Below are 19692 nucleotides of genomic sequence, written 5' to 3' on the forward strand. Positions count from 1 at the left end.
TGCACACAACCAGGTCATATCCAGGGCAGCAGCTTATCATGGAATAGCCATGCATTCAGAGCCATTGGAAGAAGATTTCTTATTTAATGCACTATCTTCTACACTTCCAAGTACCAGTGTCTCACATTGTTACCATGCATGGTAAAACATGCAGACCAAATTTTTGTGAGCCTGTAAAATCTAGGATTATCACACCTAGAATCGATTAAAAAAGTATAAGCCTGCACCCTCTGACCCAGATTACATTACTCACCAGGTCCCTCCAGATTCAGTGGTAGTCAGTGCAGCAAGAAAAAAGGCAAATAGCCAGTCTTCAGGAGATGCACCTCCTCCTGAAAAGGAGAGCAGAAAATTTGACGCACAAGAGGGCACAGCAAGTAGGAGAAGAGGGTCAAGCGATTAGTAGTAATCAAATAAGATCTGCCCTTGATGCTGCTGATACAGCTTCAAGGAGCATAAACACTGCCATCACAATCAGAAGACATGCATGGCTGCACTCCTCCGGTTTAAACCAGAAATTCAGCAGGCTGTACTTAACATGCATTTTGATAAAAAGCATCTCTTTGGCCCAGAAGTGGACACCACTATTGAAAAACTGAGAAAGGACTCCGATACTGCAAAAGAAATGGGGCGCTTTGTACACCACCCATATAGAGGTTCAATTCGCAGGCCACAGTTTCAAGGAGGTTTTAAACCACAATCCTCAGAGGCTTCCACCTCCCAAACAAAGCAACCACAACAAACCTAGTATCAACGAGGTGGGTTTAGAGGATCAAATAGAGGGCAATACTTTAGAAATAGAGGTAAATTCCAAACCTCTAAACAAGCAACAACACAACCTAAACAGTGACTTCCTTCCCTCCCTTCCAGTCCACAGATCTCCTGTGGGGGGAAGACTACAGCAGTCCCGCTCTCATTGGCAAAATATCACCACAGACAACTGGGTATTATCAATTATCATCAATGGCTATTGCCTAGAATTGATAACCACCCCTCCAAACATTCCGCCATGATATTACAAGTTGTCCCCTGAACATACAGTTCTGTTACAACAAGGGGTACAATATCTACTGTTCAAAAAAGCAATAGAATTAGTTCCACAGTCCCAACAAGGAACAGGAATATACTCTGTATACTTCCTAATTCCCAAAAAGGATTGCATCCTCAGGGCCCTCAATCTATACATCTTGTCAGAGCATTTTCAAACTGTAACTCTGCAAGATGTCATTCCACTACGGCAAAAACAAGATTTTATCACTGCTGTAGACCTCAAGGTTGCGTATTTACACATACCCATCCACCCAGCTCACAGAAAATACCTCAGGTTTGTCATAGCACGAAAACACTAACAATTCAAAGTGTTGCCATTTGGCATAACAGCACCAAGGGTGTTCAAAAAGTTTCTAGCAGTAGTAGCGGCATACTAAAGAAGACAACACATCCATGTCTTTCCATATCTAGACGATTGGCTAATAAAATCAAGCAATCTTACACAATGCCAAAAAATACTTGTTATTTGATAGAAAAGCTGCACACACTAGGATTTTCTATAAACTACCGAAAGTCACACCTTCAACCAGCACAAGTACAACCGTATCTAGGTGCTATCCTAAATACTCAACTAGCTCTAGCGTATCCAAATATACAAAGGATACAAGCTTTCCAAAATGTAATACCACTCATACAGCCAAGTCAAAAATACACTAAGATTTATTATGAAGATTCTAGGAATGATGGCATCTTGCATAGCAATAGTCCCACATGCAAGATTGAACATGAGGCCCTTACAACAGTGCCTTGCACAGCAATGGTCACAGGCACACGGTCAACTTCAAGATCTAGTGTTGATGGACCACCAAACACGTCCCTTCAATGGTGGAATTGCAGCAATTTAATGAAGGGGAGGTCGTTTCAGGACCCTGTGCCTTAGACTATAAGTACAACAGATGCATCAATGATCAGTTGGGGAGCTCACCTAAACAATCAAGCTATTCAAGGTCAATGGGATGTCAGACAGAAACAGCTACACATAAACCACTTAGAATTATTAGCTGTGTTCCCTGCACTAAAAGCATTTCAACCTCTTCTCAAACAGAAGAATGTTCTCATAAAAACAGACAACATGACAACAGTGTATTATCTCAACAAACAGGGAGGGGCACATTTATCTCAGCTGTCCCTTCTAGCCAAAACAATTTGGAAATGGGCAATTCACAATCAAGTTCATCTACTAGCACAGTACATACCAGGAATAGACAATCAGTTGGCAGATCTCCTCAGCAGAAACCACCAACAAACACACGAATGGGAGATTCACTCCCAAGTACTTCAAAGGTACTTTAAAGGTGGGGAACACCAGACCTAGATCTATTTGCAACAAGCGAAAACGCAAAAAGCCAAAACTTCGCATCCAGGCTCCCACATCCCCTATCCAAGGGCAATTCTCTATGGATCAGTTGGTCAGGGATATTTGCTTATGCTTTTCCCCCTCTCCCACTCCTTCCATTTCTAGTCAACAAATTAAGTCACTCAACATCATACTCATAGCACCAACATGGGCACACCAGCCTTAGTACACAACACTATTAGACCTATCTGTAGTGCCTCACTCCAAACTCCCAAACAGACCAAAGACCATTTTGCCCGCCGGTGGGCCAGGTCCCAGGGACATTTACAAAATATATGAGGGGGCACAACGGCCCCCTCCTAGGTCTTATCAAAGCCCCGGGGACCACTGCCTCCCCCGGGCTACAGTATTAAAATATGCTGGAGGCCATTTGGCCCCCTCGCCCCAGTGAACACCACCTCCCGGAGGTAAATAAGAGAATGAATGGGGGGGGCATGGACACTCCCCCCAAGCCCCCTGGGACCACCACGTCCCCGGGCTATACTTATTTAATGTGCAGGGGGGCCGTGTGGACCCCCCGGGACCACCACTTGCCCAGGGAAAGCAATGGAAAATGAATGGTGGGGAGGTGGCCTGCAGATCTCCAACCCCATTCCTTGCCCCTCAAAAACACACTCCACCACCTCCCCTAGGTTACAGTTCTGTGTGGAGGGTGGGGGGCGCGTACCTGGGCCACCTCTCCAAGACCAAATTTAGTGAATAACATGGAGGGCACTGTGGACCCACCCCACCAAGCTCCTGAGACTGCCATTTCCCCAGAACTACAACATGTAATTAGGAGGGGGTCTGTTGCAGATCTGCGGCCCGGTGCGCACTTCCTCCTCTGGGATAAATTGAAACGAAGGAGGGAGGCTGCGCAGTGGACCGCATCCCCCAAGGCCAGCTCCTGCTACTTCCCAAGGTACCCACCTTCGAAAGGTAGCGGTTTGTCTTAGCTTGGCGGGAGCAGAAAGCTCCCGCCAAGCGAAAAAAAACATAAATCCCCATTCAGCTGTCAAACAGCTCCCGCTTGCTGAAAGCGGAGTTTTAATCTCCTTCCCTGCATGCTAGCAAATAGGCAGGGAAAGAGATTAAAACATTGCTCCTGCAGGAGACAAGAGACAGCTGGGGCCATGGGGGCCTTGGGGCATCCTCCGTGGCGCCTGAGAAGAAATATTAAAAAGAAAAAAAATAGATTTGCAGTTTCACCTTGAAAACTTATCTGATAAAGATGCTCAAGGAACAATAACATTGGCAAAGTTACAGACACACAAGGTCACTGGAAACAATACATACTTTGGAGAAATAAATCCATTCCCAGCCACCTGCTCCTGCCCTCCCTGTGCCCTTTTCTTAACACCTATAAATACTTTGAACTCCTCTATTGGCCACCAATAGACTCCCTCAGGCCCATTTAACCCATTTACTCCCAGGCCTTTTCCCCCCTCGGGTACCTGGCCTTTGTTTGGCTATTTGGGGAAATTCACGTTCGGGCCCTCATAACGTTTTGTCCACATAAGTTACCCACGCCAAATTTGTGTCCTTTTATTCCAACATCCTAGTGGTTCCAGAGGTACCCAGAGTTTGTGGGTTCCCCTAGAGGAGAGTAAGAAATTAGCCAAAATATAGCAAACATTTCATTTTTTACACTTGTTTTTTTTTTTAATGGGGAAAAAAGGGCTGCAGAAGAAGGCTTGTGTTTTTTTTTTTTTTTTTTTCCTGAAAATGGCATCAACAAAGGGTTTGTGGCGCTAAAATCACCATCTTCCCAGCTTTCAGGAACGGGCAGACTTGAATTAGAAAACCACATTTTTCAACACAATTATGGCATTTTACTGGGCAATTTTTACTATTTTTTTGTGCTTTCAGCCTCCTTCCAGTTAGTGACAGAAATGAGTGTGAAACCAATGTTGTAATCCGGATAGCTAAACATTTCTGAAAAGTAGACAAAAGTCTGAATTTAGCAAGGGGTCATTTGTGTAGATCAGACAAGGTTTTCACACAGAAAATAACAGCTGAAATAAAACAATATTGAAATTGAGGTAAAAAAACTGCCATTTTTCTCCACGTTTTACTTTGTTACTTTTTCCTGTGATGTCAACTTTTCAAAAGCAATATACTGTTACGTCTGCTGGAATCTTCTGGTTGCAGGGGTATATAGGACTTGTAGGTTCATCAAGAACCCTAGGTACCCAGAGCCAATAAAGGAGCTTCACCTTGCAATGGGTTTTCATTGTATACCGGGTATACAGCAATTCATTTGGTGAAATCTAAAGAGTGAAAAATAGGAATCAAGAAACCTTTGTATTTCCAAAGTGGGAACAAGATTAGGTGGTGGGAAACAGTGTTTATTTGCACATCTCTGCATTCCGTTCCGGGGTCCCCATACTAACATGTGAATTACAGGGCATTTCTCAAATAGACCTCTTTTTTACACACTGTCCTACATTTGGAAGGAAAAAATGTAGAGAAAGACAAGGGGCAATAACACTTATTCTTCTATTCTATGTTCCCCCAAGTCTCCAAATTAAAATGGTACTGCACTTTTGTGGATAGCTCTAATGCCCGTGACAGGAAAGGCAACATGGACACATCACATTTTTACAATTAAATCGGACGTGTTTTTTGGGAAGTGCCTAGCTGTGGATTTTGCCCTCTAGCTCAGCCGGCACCTAGGGAAACCTACCAAACCTATACATTTTTTAAATGTAGACACCTAGGGGAATTCATAATGGGGTGACTTGTGGGCCTCTCACCAGGTTCTGTTACCCAGATTCCTTTGCAAACCTCAATTTGGCAACAAAAAATAAAAACACTTTTTCCTCACATTTCGATGACAGAAAGTTCTAGAATCTGAGAGGAGCCGCAAATTTCTTTCCACATAGCATTCCACCAAGTCTCCCAATAAAAATGGTACCTCACTGTGTGGGTAGGCCAAGTGCTTGCGACAGGAAACGCCTCAAAACGCATCATGGACACATCACGTTTTTACATTGACAACTGTCGTGTGTTTTTTTTTTTTTTTTTCTTGGAAAGTGCCTAGCTGTGGGTTTTGGTCTCTAGCTCAGCCAGCGCCTAGGAAAACCTACCAAACATGTGCATTTTTTTAAACTAGACACCTAGGGAAATTCAGAATGGGGTGACTTGTGGGGCTCTCACCAGGTTCTGTCACACAGATTCCTTTGCAAACCTCAAAATTGGGCAAAAAAAACACTTTTTCCTCATTTCGGTGCTGCAAAGTTCTGGAATATAAGGGGAGCCACAAACTTCCTTCTACCCAGCATTCCGCCACATCTCCTGATAGAAATGGAACCTCACATGTGTGGGTGGGCCTACTACCCAAGACAGGAAATGACCAAAAACTCTACGTGGACACTTCAAAATGATCAAATACAAAACTACCTGTTTTTACAGGTGGAGGCACCTGCGTTTTTTGTCCTGAGCTCAGCAGCCATCTAGGGAAACCCACCAAACCCAAACATTTCTGAAAACTAGACACCCGAGGGGGTCCAGAGAGGTGTGACTTTTCTGGATCCCCCAGTGTTTTCGTACCCAGAATCCTCAGCAAACTTCAAATTTAGCTACAAAAATCATATTTTTCCCCACATTTCTGCGTGTGATCACCGCACCGGCACAAATTTCCTACCACCCAATGTTCCCCTCAGTCTCCCGGTAAAAATTATACCTCACTTGTTTACGTGGGCCAAGTGCCTGTGACAGGAAAGAGACAAAAATATGTGAACCAAAGCGGGTTGTCAGGAGATTACCCATTAAGTCAAACTTCCATGGGAGCAGATGCCTTTTACCCAACTCCCTCTAACAGATGTGTGCTCCGACTTTACTGATTATCTGAACCCTGCATCCGCTTGGGTGAAAGAGGAATGGGAATAGAAAAGGAGAGACCACCTCCAGATCCAGTTCCAGCCTGTGTTTCCCACTTAAAGTTAGGATATTCAGTGTGTGCTTCTGTAACGTGCACCTTTTTTTATAGTGGGATTTCTTTAAAGGAAGGAGCTGCAGTCGGGTGATAAGAGCATAGATGAGTACATTCCTACTGCGCATTCAACTGTTCAGCCATTCACATTCACCCAATTTTATCATTCTCCTAACCTGGATTTTTTGAGAGACTAGCCTCTCTCTAAGAGAACAATGTTAACTTAATATCTTCTTTTCTCCAGGACTCAGAGGTATCCAAGGTTCTCTGGAGAACAGTTCAAAGGTTCACAAATATACAATCTACTAATGTATTTTACAGGAAACGAAAGCTCCTTCTCAAGGTTCAGTTTTCTCAATCACAGTCTCTAGGAATTAGTCTGAGTTGAAATATATATATATATATATATATAAGTCTGGAAATCAAACAAAAGGATTCCTTATTGCAGTTGCTTGAAGTTCTGTTAAGCCAAAACGAATTCTCCTCAGAAAACCGATAGCCAATTTTTGGAAGAAGGAAGAAATTCAGCTTCTACAGAAAGGAAAAAGTAGCTGGTGTGCACACTGTAACAAGAAAGAATGAATTACTCAAAACTGGAAGAATTCTGTATGAAACGAAATGCCTCCGAAACACTGCTCATTCGCCTCAGGATGACTGTTGAAGTGCACAGCTCCCTGAGAGAAACAGCTGGAGGGAAGCTTCAGCACAATACTTGGGTAGAAACACAAGAGCGCTGACCTCACAAAGATTTGTGGCCACCATCATGAGTGGCAGTTAAACCTGAAGAAGCTAGTTCTAAGAACAGCCTCCGCAAGAGCCACCGGGAGTGAGGACGCTGCTGCAACCAACATGGGTCCAAGGAAAAGGGGAATCGTTTTTGCTGAGGGAAGATTCATATTTTTAAATGTGAAACTACTTGGATAGGACCTGGAGGGGTGGTTGTCCTAACATTGGGAGGGCTTCTTTTAAATAGCGAGACATAGAATACTGGATGAACATTACTCTGAGGCGCCAAGGCGAGTTTGACTGTTACTGGATTTAAATTTTTCTTTATTTTAATGGGTCCTACATATCTAGGCTGGAATTTTTTGTTCCCTCTTAAATGTAAATGTCAGGTGGATAACCAGACCTTCTCACCCTCGTAATAACCAGGATTGCCTCTCCTCTTTTTGCCTGCATGCTTCTTGTAAGAGACCTTAGCCTTGGTCACATGTTCTCTAGCGGATTGATAGGTCTTTTGAATTTTCTTACTTAATTCATTCGCAGCTGGGACCGAGCCTCCTGACCTTCCTAAGATGATGTTTGGGTGCCTATCAGAGTTCAGATAGAAAGAAGAATAACCCGTGGAGGCATGAACAGCATTGTTGTGCGCAAATTCTGCTGTCCAATCATTATCTTGGTCCAGAAGATATAAGCATAAGTACTGCTCTATCTCCTGGTTAACTCTTTCTGTCTGTCCATCCTTTCCCAGATGATAACTAGTAGAATAACATGAGCCTATTTCAAGTTGTTTGATAAAGGCCCTCCAGAACTGGGAAACAAATTGGGGACCTCGATCTGAGATTACAACCACCGGAATGCCATGAGCTCTCACTATGTGCTGTGAAAATAACTGTGCTAACAGAGGCTCTAGGAACCTTCTTCAGAGGGATGAAATGACTCCTTTTAGAAAAGGTGTCCACAAAAACTAGGATTGTGTCAAAACCTTGACTTGAAGGTAAATCTACGATCAAATCCATAGTAATGGTGTGCCAGGGATATGGTGCAATGGGAAGACGCTGATGCTCCCCTTCAGGAGCTAGTCGTGTTGTCTTTCTTCGAATGCATTTATCACAGGTTTGAACGTATTGTCTTATTTGAGGGATCATGGCAGGCCCCCAGAAATGCCTCTTAATTCAGTAGTCTTCAAAATTCCTTTATGGCTAGCTAAAGGATCATCATGACACGCTTGTAGCGCTAGTTCTGGCAACTCACAAGTTGGCAAATATAAAGCATTTTCAACAAAAGGGAGACTTTTTTTTAACCTTTCTTCCTTCCTTTTTGTTGGCCCAATCTGAAATTTCTTGGTCAGACATGGATTCTCAAAACTTCCTTTTTATTTCGGTAAATTTTAAGGTACAAACAAACTTGTCTGTTGGAATAATTGGCATCGTTTCAGCTTCTCCGGCTCCAGGTATATTAATTCTCGATAACGCATCTGCCTTACTGTTTTCAGAACCTGCTCAACAGTTAATGGTAAAATTAAAATTGCCCCATCTGCCCACCGGTTGGCAGAACAACGTTGTTCTCATTTATTTGGGGTGGGGGTCTGGCCATATACCCACCCTCTTTTGTGAGAAAAAAAATCTTCCCTGGTCTCTGATGGGCTTTCTGGGCCTTACAAAAATAAGCCAATCTGCCCGCAAGGGGGTGGAAATGGCCAACAGTAATATGCCTCCATGGGGAGCGACCCAGGCCTAAGGGGCTACCCCCCCCAAAACAAAAACACACATACGCACACACCAGTACCTGGCGGCTAGTGATTTCTTCCCCCCTTCGGGGCAAATCAACCTACTTAAAATAGGCCTATGTATCCCAACGGGGGCAGAAATGGCCTAAAATAAAATTCCCCCCAGAGGAGCGACTCTTGCCTAAGGGGTTGCTCCCCCTGTGTGAAACTGACATGAAAACAAATCCCTGGGGTCTAGTGGTTTAAAAATAGGCCTCTGCCCCCAAGGGGGGCAGAAATGGCCAAAAAACCAATTTGCCTCCAGGGGAGCGACCCTTGCCTAAGGGGTCGCTCACCTCCTGTAGGAAAAACAGGGGTGGTGACAAGAGATGCCTGTATCCAGAAATTAGTGGGAGTATGCCGGACCTTGGATAGGGACATAGTAGACACCAAGAGGCACCTCACCAGTTTGGGTAAAGCAGCAGACTGCGATCATGTGCTTACCCCACAACTTGTGGATGCAAAAAACTTCTACACTGCCCTCTTGGAGCTCCTACGGTGCTATAACTTTACTGCCCATGCAGCCAAATTCCACAGAGAAGGTGACAAGTCACGCAGACCCCTGACCTGGCTGATCAGATAGGAGTCCTCAGTCCACCCTATCACGGAGGTGATTAGTCTCTCTCTTCACACTGGGTGACATTCTTCAGGCCTTTTATGACTACTTCTCCATTTACCAGGTGCCACCAGACGTTTCAGAGGAGGACTCCAATGTATTTGTAGAAGACATTACTCTCCTGTGCATCTCCGCTTCCACCAGACTTTCCCTAGAGGCCACAATCCCACCTACTGACGTAGCACAGCCGATCCAGGACCTTGCTCAGAACAAAACACCATGGTTGGATGGCCTATCCTTAGAATACTACAAATCTTTTTCCTTGACCCTGACGCTCTGCCTTGCGGAAATGTATGAGGCAGCCTTATGTACCAGCAAGCTCACACAATTGCTTTGATAGTCCCTTCTGGTCTTTGTACTTAAGCCAGATAGAGACCCCACACAACTGACATCTTTTAGAACCATTGCCATCCTTGGGGCAGACTATAAAATCTTGGGAAAGATCCTAGCCGCTATAATAGCCCAGATCCTTCCAGAGTTCATACACTCTGACCCGAATGGATTTGTCTCGGGACGTAGTACTTCCCAGAACATCAGTCCTCTTTTACATGTACAGAATCATGTCCGGGGACGGTTCCTGCAATTGGCTTGTCTTATATTACTCGATACGCTGACATGAAATTATCTTTTTACAGTCTTTGCCTGCGTGGGCATCGAGCCTAAGCTCCTTGCTTACACCCAGCTATTTTACACTAAACTGACCTCGCCGATACATTTGAGCTGTCTCTGCTCTGCCTCCTTCCCAGTGGGCCGTGGGGCCAGACAGGGGTGCTTGTTTTCCCCACTGCTCTTCGTGCTTGCGATGGAGCCTCTTGCCACAAGAATGCACAGGGAGGGCCAGGAGTGGGGTATCCCCTTTGAGGACAGGACCCATGCTGTATCATTATATGCAGACTACCTACTTTTTTATTTGTGGGACATCATATCCGACCTCTCTCCGCTCCGGGATACCCTTGTTGAGTACACCTCCACCGCAGGGCTCTGAGTTAACTGCCTGAAATCAGCCATTTACTCACTCTGCACTGACCTGACACCATGAGCAGTGTACTTGGGTGACACACTCCTTTGCTGGCATGAGGAAGCAATCCACTATTTAGGGATCTATCTCTACCACACGAGGGGAAACTTTGCACAGCCTTGGTGGGCATCAGATCTAAAGTGCACTTCTGGTAGTCCTTCTCCTTGGCTTCGATAGGCAAGATAGCATTAGCAAAGATGGTAATTTTACCTTCTCTTTTATATTTCTTCACAAACCTTCCAATCATCTCGCTGCACTCCTTTATTTTTTTTTATTTTTTTTTATTTTTTATTTTTTTTATTTAAAGTTTTGATAGAGATTGACACCCTTTTATGCACACTTATCTGGGGCACCAAACATAGTCACATTACCCTAAAGAAGTTACGGCTGGCGGTGGACCAGGTGGGACTGGGCGCACTCTCCTTTGAGTCATACTTCTTAGCAGCAGAGCTCCAATGGGTATCTGACTAGGCATTACATTAGCAAGATGTGTACTGAACGGGGGCTTATGCCAGTGTCTGCGATATGGGTTCTCTTCTTTCTGAAGGTATAGCCCTCCTCCCCTTGGCCCTTGCAGGTATCAGTGGCTCTGACGTGCAAGGTCCAAATACATTGCATCTCCCGTGGGACCCTGATGTATACTCTGCCGTTATCCCTAGTTGGTAATCGCCCCCATCCCCGCTCTGTGACCCCACTTTATATGCACAAATTCCATACATTAGTACTTTCAAAATTCTTAAGAGGTACACTCAGTCCATTTTCTTATTGTAGGAAAGTAGCATCTTTCTAGCATAGTTACCTCCACTTTCTACCTGATGTCAGTGTGTGTATAGACTCAACAACACTGGGATCCTGCTAATCAGCAACCCAGTGTCTGTGCTCTCTAACTGTGTTGTATGGTAACTTTTACACCCCACAATTGGCATACTGGTGCACCCATGTAAGTCCTTAGTACCAGGGCATTAGTACACTAGTGGTCTCTCATGAGCTCCAGCATGTTTTATACCACCTCTGGAAGCCCATGCAAACTGTGTCTGCAGGCCTGTCATTGCAGCCTGTGTGAAATGGTGCAGGCACCTTTCACTTTAGTTGTAACGCTTATATTGCGGTCACTGCACTTGGACACTGTAAGTCATCCCTGTGGTAGGCCCTACTGTCCAAGGGCAGGGTGCATGATCCTGAGTGTGAAGGCCCCCTGCATGAGCAGATCTGCTCCTTCAAACATCAGACTCCATTCCCCAGGCTTTGTAAGTGCGGGGAAGCCATTTTGAAGTATGCAGTGGGCACTGGTCAACACGAGCTGTCCAACTACATAATGGCTTCACTGAAACTAGGCATTTCTGATGGATACAACTACCTGTTGATTCCTCACCTAATGAATAATCCCATGGCGCCAGCATTCGACGGAAATTTTCTTACTAGTCTCTGCACGTCGACGAGGACGTCACTCTAGCCCACGCGACGCCGTCTGACGTCATACAGGCAATAAGAGGTCCTCGACGACGTGCGGACGTCAGTTCCCTTTTTTCCGTGCATTCGAAACGGTTATCTTCGAGGGAGCAACTGTTACTTTTGTGGTTACAGTGTATTTTTGCTGCGTAGTCTTTCGCTGTGGTAATAATGTCGCAGAGAAAGTCTGGATTCAAGCCTTGTCGTGAGTGTGGAGGCAAGATGTCGGTGACGGATCCTCATTCCGATTGCCTTTGGTGTTTGAGCTCCGACCACGACGTCTCGACTTGTGATTCATGCCAGCACATGAATCCAAAGGCCCTCAAGGAACGTGAGGCGAAGCTGTTTATGGCGAAATCGAAGGAGAAGCATCACAAGAAGTCTTCTTCTCCAAGACATCGGCGTCATCGGGACTCCCGGCGCCGTAGAGAATCTCGGCGTCATTCGAAGGAGACTCGTTCCAGGTCTTCGGATCGGCGCCGAAGGACATGGGAGATCAGTCCCACGGTTACGCCGCATCCTTCGACGCCGTTGCCCTCTCCGGCGTCTCCAACTTCACCTGGACAGGCATCGGTGATTGAGGTATTGGAGCCTCAGGTGTTTTCTCCGGCGTTGCAGACGTCGAGGCCGGCGTCGGGGTCGCCTCCGAGACAGGCACCCCAGTATCCGGCTTTTCCCACCCCTGGAGCCGATAGTTCCGCATTCTTGAATGCGATGTATGCCATCTTCCAACAGATGGCTCCAGGGGGTGCTCCGGTGGCTTCAGAGGGATTGGCCCCGGGGATTTCCATCCCGTCGACGTCGGGATTTCGGCCTGTGACTCCGGTGGGTCCATCTGCTTCAACTGCTCTTTCGTCGGCGCCGAAGTTACCTGTGGCGCCGGACGCGGCGTCGGTGGCTTCTGAAGATCGGCGCCGATCTTCGACTTCGGCGGAGGCATTGTCGACTCCGCGTATTGAACAACGGCTTCATTCGAGGAGACGTGCTCTCCGTGTATTAGAGGAGCAGGAGTACCAACGAGCCCTGGAGGAAGGAGAGCTAGAGGACTCGGGTGATGGGCTGCGTGGTCTGGAGTCGGCCAGTGGGCTGGACACTTCCCCTGAGTGGGATCTTTCGTCCCCGGGAGAATACACTGAGGAGGCTGCTTCCTTTCATGCAGTGGTACGGAAGGCAGCTAGTTTTTTGGACCCGCCTTTGCCGGTGGTGGAGGCTAAACAAAACCTTCTAACAGAGGTGCTACATCCGGCCTCAGCTGCGGCGGAGCCTCTTTTGCCATTTAATGACGCTCTGCTGGATCCGGTGTTAGAGGTGTGGAAGAGGCCGGCATCTTCCCCAGCAGTTCACAGAGCCGTGGCCAGGAGGTATCGGGCGGCTCCGACTGACCCTGGTTTTCTGTCTAGGCACCCTACGCCGGAGAGCTTGGTGGTGCAGGCCTCCTGTTCATCTAAGTCAGCGCCTGGTTCTTTCCCGACGGTGCCTGGGGACAGAGATTCAAAGAAACTAGAGGCGCAGTCCAAGAAGATTTTTTCGTCCCGCAGTCTGGCGTTGAAGGCCACCAACGCAACCTGTATCCTGGGGAGGTATATTCATGCTCTGATGGATGACATTTCCTCATCATTTACAGAGCTTCCCCAGGGTCTTTTGGATCTTGTTTCAAATGCCCAGGCTGCTGCGACCCAGGTTATCCAGACGGGACTGGATACCACCGACTCGGTAGCCAGAGCAATGGGCACAACTGTGGTGGCAAGGAGACAGGCCTGGCTCCGTAACTCGGGCTTTTCTGCTGATGTACAGTCCACATTGTTGGATCTCCCGTTTGATGGGGACAAACTGTTTGGAGCCAAGGCTGATTCGGCCTTGGAACGTTTTAAGGAGAGCAGGGCCACGGCTAAGTCGTTAGGGCTCCAAGCTCCTTCTTCCACAGCCTCTTCCAGATTTTTCAGGAGGTTTCGTGGATTTGGGCGTGGCTCTTCCTCCTCTTCCTTTCGGGGAAGATATCAGCAACCTGCCTCTTCCCATCCCTATAGATCTTTTAGGGGGAGAGGTAGGGTCCGCACCAGAGGAGCCTCTCAGCAGCACTCTGCCTCTTCCTCATCCTCTGGCGGGGTGCAGCAGGGGAAGCAGCCTTAGGCTTCCACCATTTCCCACTCACTCCTCTCCTGTAGGGGGAAGATTACAGCATTTTCTCACCAAATGGAAGACTGTTACAACGGACACTTGGGTTCTCAGTATTGTGGGAAAAGGCTACACCCTTCCCTTTCGGGAGTTCCCGCCCCTCATCCCGCCCCGCCCTTCTTATTGTTCAGAAGAACACCTCCTGTTGCTAGAACAGGAGGTACAAGCCCTCCTTTCAAAGGGCGCGGTGGAGTTGGTCCCAGAGCAGGAAAGGGGTCGAGGATGTTACTCAAGGTATTTCCTGATTCCCAAGAAGGATGGTCGTTTGAGACCAATCCTGGACCTGAGGATCTTGAATTGGTTCCTCAAGCAGGAAAAGTTCAAGATGCTGACCCTAGCACAGGTGCTTTTGGCGTTGAACAAGGAAGACTGGATGGTGTCTGTCGACTTGCAGGATGCTTACTTTCATATCCCGATACTCAAGTCACACAGGAAGTATCTCCGGTTTGTGGTGGGATCGCAGCACTATCAGTTTGCGGTCCTTCCGTTTGGTCTTACTTCAGCACCTCGAGTCTTCACGAAGGTGATGTCGGTGGTTGCGGCAGAACTCGGAAGGAAGGGGATAGCAGTATTCCCTTACTTGGACGACTGGTTGATCAAAGCCAAGTCCCCGGAGCTTGTGTCGCATCATCTGCAGTCAACAACACAGTTGTTGTTCGACCTGGGTTTTTCGGTGAACGAGCCCAAATCTCACCTAGAGCCCTCTCAGCGCCTCCTATTCATAGGGGCAGTACTGGATACAACATTGGGTCGGGCCTTTCCTCCGCCTCAGCGGATTCAAGATATTCAGGATTTGGTTCCAATGTTTCGAAATGGAGCGGTAGTTCCAGTCCTCAAGGTCCTTCGTCTGCTTGGTCTGTTTGCCTCCTGCATTCTGTTGGTCACGCATGCTCGCTGGCACATGAGGGCTCTTCAGTGGTGCCTCCGAAGGCAGTGGTCTCAACACAAAGGGGATCTAGAGAGTACTGTCAAGATCTCCAGAGATGCTGCTGTGGATTTGAAGTGGTGGATTGCAAGCAACAATCTTTCACAAGGAAAGCCGTTCCAGCAGTCGCCACCAGTGGCCACAGTCATAACGGATGCTTCCCCTCTAGGGTGGGGAGCTCATCTGGGGGATCTGGAGATCAAAGGTCTTTGGTCTCCAGAGGAACAGATGTTTCACATCAATCTGTTAGAGTTACGGGCTGTACGTCTGGCTCTCAAGGCCTTCCTCCCTTCCCTTCGTGGTCAGTCGGTACAGGTCCTAACGGACAATACTACCACGATGTGGTACATAAACAAGCAGGGAGGAGTGGGGTCGTACCTTCTCTGCAGAGAAGCTCTTCGACTATGGTCCTGGGCAAAGGACCATCAGATTTGCTTGATAGCAAACCATCTGGCCGGAGTCTTGAACGTGCGTGCGGACAGTCTCAGTCGCCAATTCTCGGCAGACCACGAGTGGCGTCTCCATCCAGATCAAGTCCGTTTAATCTTCCAGAGGTGGGGGTTTCCTCGGGTAGATCTGTTTGCCACTCGAGAGAACGCGCATTGTCCGTTATTCTGCAGCCTCCAGTATCCGATGCAGGGAGCGTTGGGGGACGCGTTTCAAATAACCTGGTGCGGCCAGTTGCTTTACGCGTTTCCTCCCATACCCTTGATTCCTCGAGTATTGAGGAAGATTCGCCAGGACCGGGCTCTAGTCATCCTAATAGCTCCGGATTGGCCAAGGAGGGTATGGTACTCCGACCTTCTCCAACTCTCAATGTGCCCTCCGCTCCGTCTCCCTTTCAGGGCAGACCTCCTCTCGCAGTCGCAGGGGCAGGTTCTACACCCCAACCTCCAGAGTCTGCACCTACATGCCTGGAGATTGAACGGGGCAACCTGAGTTCCTTCTCTCTCCCGCCTGAGGTAGTGGATGTTATATTAGCGGCCAGGCGACACTCCACTAAATCTATCTACGCTAATAGATGGTCTAAATTTGTTGCGTGGTGTGGAGAGAGGCAGATTGATCCTTTGCATGCTCATCTATCGGACGTTTTGTCTTTTGCTCTGTCTCTAGCGCAGAAAGGTTGTGCAGTGGCTACCATTAAGGGTTATTTATCGGCCTTGTCAGCCTTCATATGTCTTCCAGACCAACCATCTTTATTTAAATCCCCTATTGTTATCAGATTCTTGAAAGGTCTTCTAAATAAATATCCTCCAAAGCCATTCGTTATGCCGCAATGGGATTTGTCCTTGGTCCTGACTTTCCTTATGGGGTCCCCTTTTGAACCTATGCATTCTTGCCCCTTAAGGTATTTGGTTTTAAAAACAGTCTTCCTGATAGCTATAACATCAGCAAGGAGAGTGAGTGAGTTGCAGGCCTTATCAGTAAAGCCCCCTTATACAACTTTTTATGGGGATAAGGTGGTGTTGAGGACCAAGGCTGCTTTCCTCCCGAAGGTTGTTTCACCCTTCCATTTGGCTCAGGCAATTACTTTGTCCACGTTCTATCCTCCGCCTCATCCTTCCAAAGAGGAAGAAAGACTGCACCGTCTGGACCCAAAGAGAGCGTTGAGCTTCTTTATTGATAGAACAAAGGATTTCAGGCTGGAGGATCAGCTGTTTATTGGATACGTGGGCAAGAGGAGAGGAAAGGCAGTCCACAAGAGAACACTATCCAGGTGGGTTGTTCTTTGCATTAAAATCTGTTACTCTTTGGCAAAGAAGGATCCTCCTGAGGGCATTAGAGCTCATTCCACCAGAGCTAAGTCGGCCACTTCGGCCTTGGCCAGAGGTGTTCCTGTGGTCGACATCTGCAAGGCCGCAACTTGGTCGTCCCTTCACACTTTTGCAAAACATTACTGTTTGGATTCTGAGGTTAGAAGGGACGGCCATTTTGCACGGTCAGTGCTGCAGGATTTCTTGGTTTGACCATTTAGGCACCCACCGCCAGGCGTGGTACTGCTTTGGGACTCTATTCATTAGGTGAGGAATCCACAGGTAGTTGTATCCATCAGAAGAACGAGTTACTTACCTTCGGTAACAACTTTTCTGGTGGATACATTAGCTACCTGTGGATTCCTCACGGTCCCACCCGCCTCCCCGTTGCCTTTCTGGTCTTACCAAGTAATCCTTGAGTACGCTCCTCTTGGTCTTTGAGGGTGCAATAGATGTTGTATATATTATATGTATATAGGTATACATCTTTGTGTATATACTTGATGTGTAGATATATATTTTAAAAAGAGAGAGTTTTATATATATATATATATAAAAGATTTACAGTTATTCATGCAATGTTGTGTATTTTTACAATGTAATGGGATGTTGCCTTGCTCTTTCATTGCATTACCTGGTTGTTCTCATGCACGTAAAAAATGATTGGTACTGACGTCCGCACGTCGTCGAGGACCTCTTATTGCCTGTATGACGTCAGACGGCGTCGCGTGGGCTAGAGTGACGTCCTCGTCGACGTGCAGAGACTAGTAAGAAGATTTCAGTTGAATGCTGGCGCCATGTGAGTATTCATTAGGTGAGGAATCCACAGGTAGCTAATGTATCCACCAGAAAAGTCGTTACCGAAGGTAAGTAACTCGTTCGTTTGGTACTATGCAACTGAACCGATTCCAGTGTTAATTGCCTGATACCATGTACTCTGGGGGTTCCTTAGAGGATCCCAGAAATCTGTCTGTATAGCCTTGCAGGGTCTGCATGCCAGCCCATGCTGCTGCAGACCCCACTGTTCTGCCCCCCTGCTGCTGAGCCGTACTCGAGCAAGGGAAGGCAGAACAAAGGGTTTCCTGTAGAAGGGAGGTGTGACCTCCTCTCCTTTAAAACTAGGTGTCTCTGGGCTGGGCTGGGGTGAGGTGGCCTCTGAGTGCCATCAGACTGCTTTTGAAGGGCACATTTGGTGCCCTACTTGCATAAACCAGTTTGCACCATTGCAGGAACCCCCGGTTCCCGCTCTGGTGCAAAACCACACAAAGGACAGGGGAGTGACCACCCCCCCCCCTTTCGTCCTGCACCTTCCCTAGGGAGGTGCGCAGAGCTCTACAAGATGGCCACTTGATTCTGCCATCTTGGAAATAAGATGTGCAGATACCCCTGGGAGCATCTGACTGGTTAGGCCAGGTGGATGACATCCCTGACCTCCTCCTGATAGGTGGGCCACTGCAGATAGTGGAGATATACCAACATTAGGATAGTACTAGGGTGATATTAACAGTACTTTATTTTTATAACACCTGGTGTGGTACTTTCTTGTGTGGCTATCACTGACTGACTGCTGTTGTATTGTAGGTACATTACACTTCTCCTTGATAAGCCTGAGCTGCTCTCCACAGCTACCCCTAGAGTACTAAAACGTTATCACTAAGGGCTGCCTGGACTCAGTTAGTGCCACACCATAGGTGTACACAATAGAATGAGCAAGCCTCCTACACTTATTTTTAAAGTAAATCTATGAAATTTAAAAATAATTTCATGTAATATGTAAAAATATTAGTCCTTTTTCCAAAGTTGCCAAACACCTATTTTTAGGGTTGAGCCTGCGTTGCATGGGCTCGCGCATGCATATCGCAGCAAGATGCTTTTGTATTTAAAAAAGGGCTCGGAGCCCTGTCAGCTTCACGTCAGTGTTTATTGGTTCGTGGGCTTGCCTAATAAAATCTGCTTGCTTTCATTAGTCGAAGGCAAGCATACGTCATGCCTTTTCCGGTGGTTAGCCCTCCTCGAGCGCAGCGACCAAGTACAGAAAACATGCGAGGCTCGCTATTTTCCATCGGGCTCGTGGACTTCTTTTTCTCTAATTTACCAGCACGATCTCGCTTGGCAGAAGTCGAGCGCTTTACATAGTTAATTTCACTTTTTCGGGTTGTGTGCACAAATGCACTTTTGCCCGATAGGTGAAAAGTCGGGTTTGGAGTTTACAACGCGATCAGCTCTAACATGAGCAAACGTGAGACCCGTTGCATTGTACATGCTTGTTCAACTTGCTGTATACATTTTTACAGAACCATACCCTCCGTTGTATTCTGTGAAACTATGTTGAATTAAGAGCTTACTCTTATCTTTACACAGTAGCAATCCATCTTTATAAATCATTACCCCCAAAAAACCCTTAAATTGTTTTTCAGCAATAATTTTAAATAAATTGAACTTTCAAAAAAGAAAATGTTTCACTGCATCTGCACACATTGTGAGTGCTAGGCACAATGAGAGTTAGTGAGAGTGCATTAATACCCTAGTTGCACATCTCCATTCACCTAATCAAACTTCGGTTCATATATTCCCCAGGGCCGGTTAGCAACACACATTACTGGATCCTACATTGCTAAGAGGCCAATAAATGGCGAATGTGTTCTAAACAAATACACACATAAATTACAGTACAAGTGTATGCTCAGCACAAGTAATTCAAAAGGTTCCTTTCTATCACAGATATTTTGTGGAAAGTGCACATCCAGAAGTAATTCAGCAGCTTCTCCAGGATAAAACAATTAAAGAATGTCGACTTAGAAATGCAGATGGTGAAGAAACAGACCTCATTATGGAGACATTCACAAGTAAATCTGCAGTAAGTTTTATTGCTAATTCTTGAACTGTTGTCTTAATTGTCTCTTTCCACGCACACCATGTCTTCTCTGGCAAATTAGCCACTCAGTTG

General features: G+C 46.7%; 1 protein-coding gene across 2 annotated transcripts in view; it reads left to right on the plus strand.

Annotated features, from left to right (window-relative positions):
- Nucleotides 1-19692, plus strand: part of ERCC3 (ERCC excision repair 3, TFIIH core complex helicase subunit) — a 733178-nt gene that overhangs the window by 154866 nt on the left and 558620 nt on the right. For both annotated transcript variants that reach the window (XM_069236738.1, XM_069236742.1), the window contains one exon: nucleotides 19467-19602. In XM_069236738.1, coding sequence (XP_069092839.1) covers nucleotides 19467-19602 — 136 coding nt within the window. The remainder of the gene's footprint in view (nucleotides 1-19466; nucleotides 19603-19692) is intronic.

This window comes from Pleurodeles waltl, chromosome 1_2 (genome assembly GCF_031143425.1).
Source record: "Pleurodeles waltl isolate 20211129_DDA chromosome 1_2, aPleWal1.hap1.20221129, whole genome shotgun sequence".
NCBI classification, from domain to species: Eukaryota; Metazoa; Chordata; class Amphibia; order Caudata; family Salamandridae; genus Pleurodeles; species Pleurodeles waltl.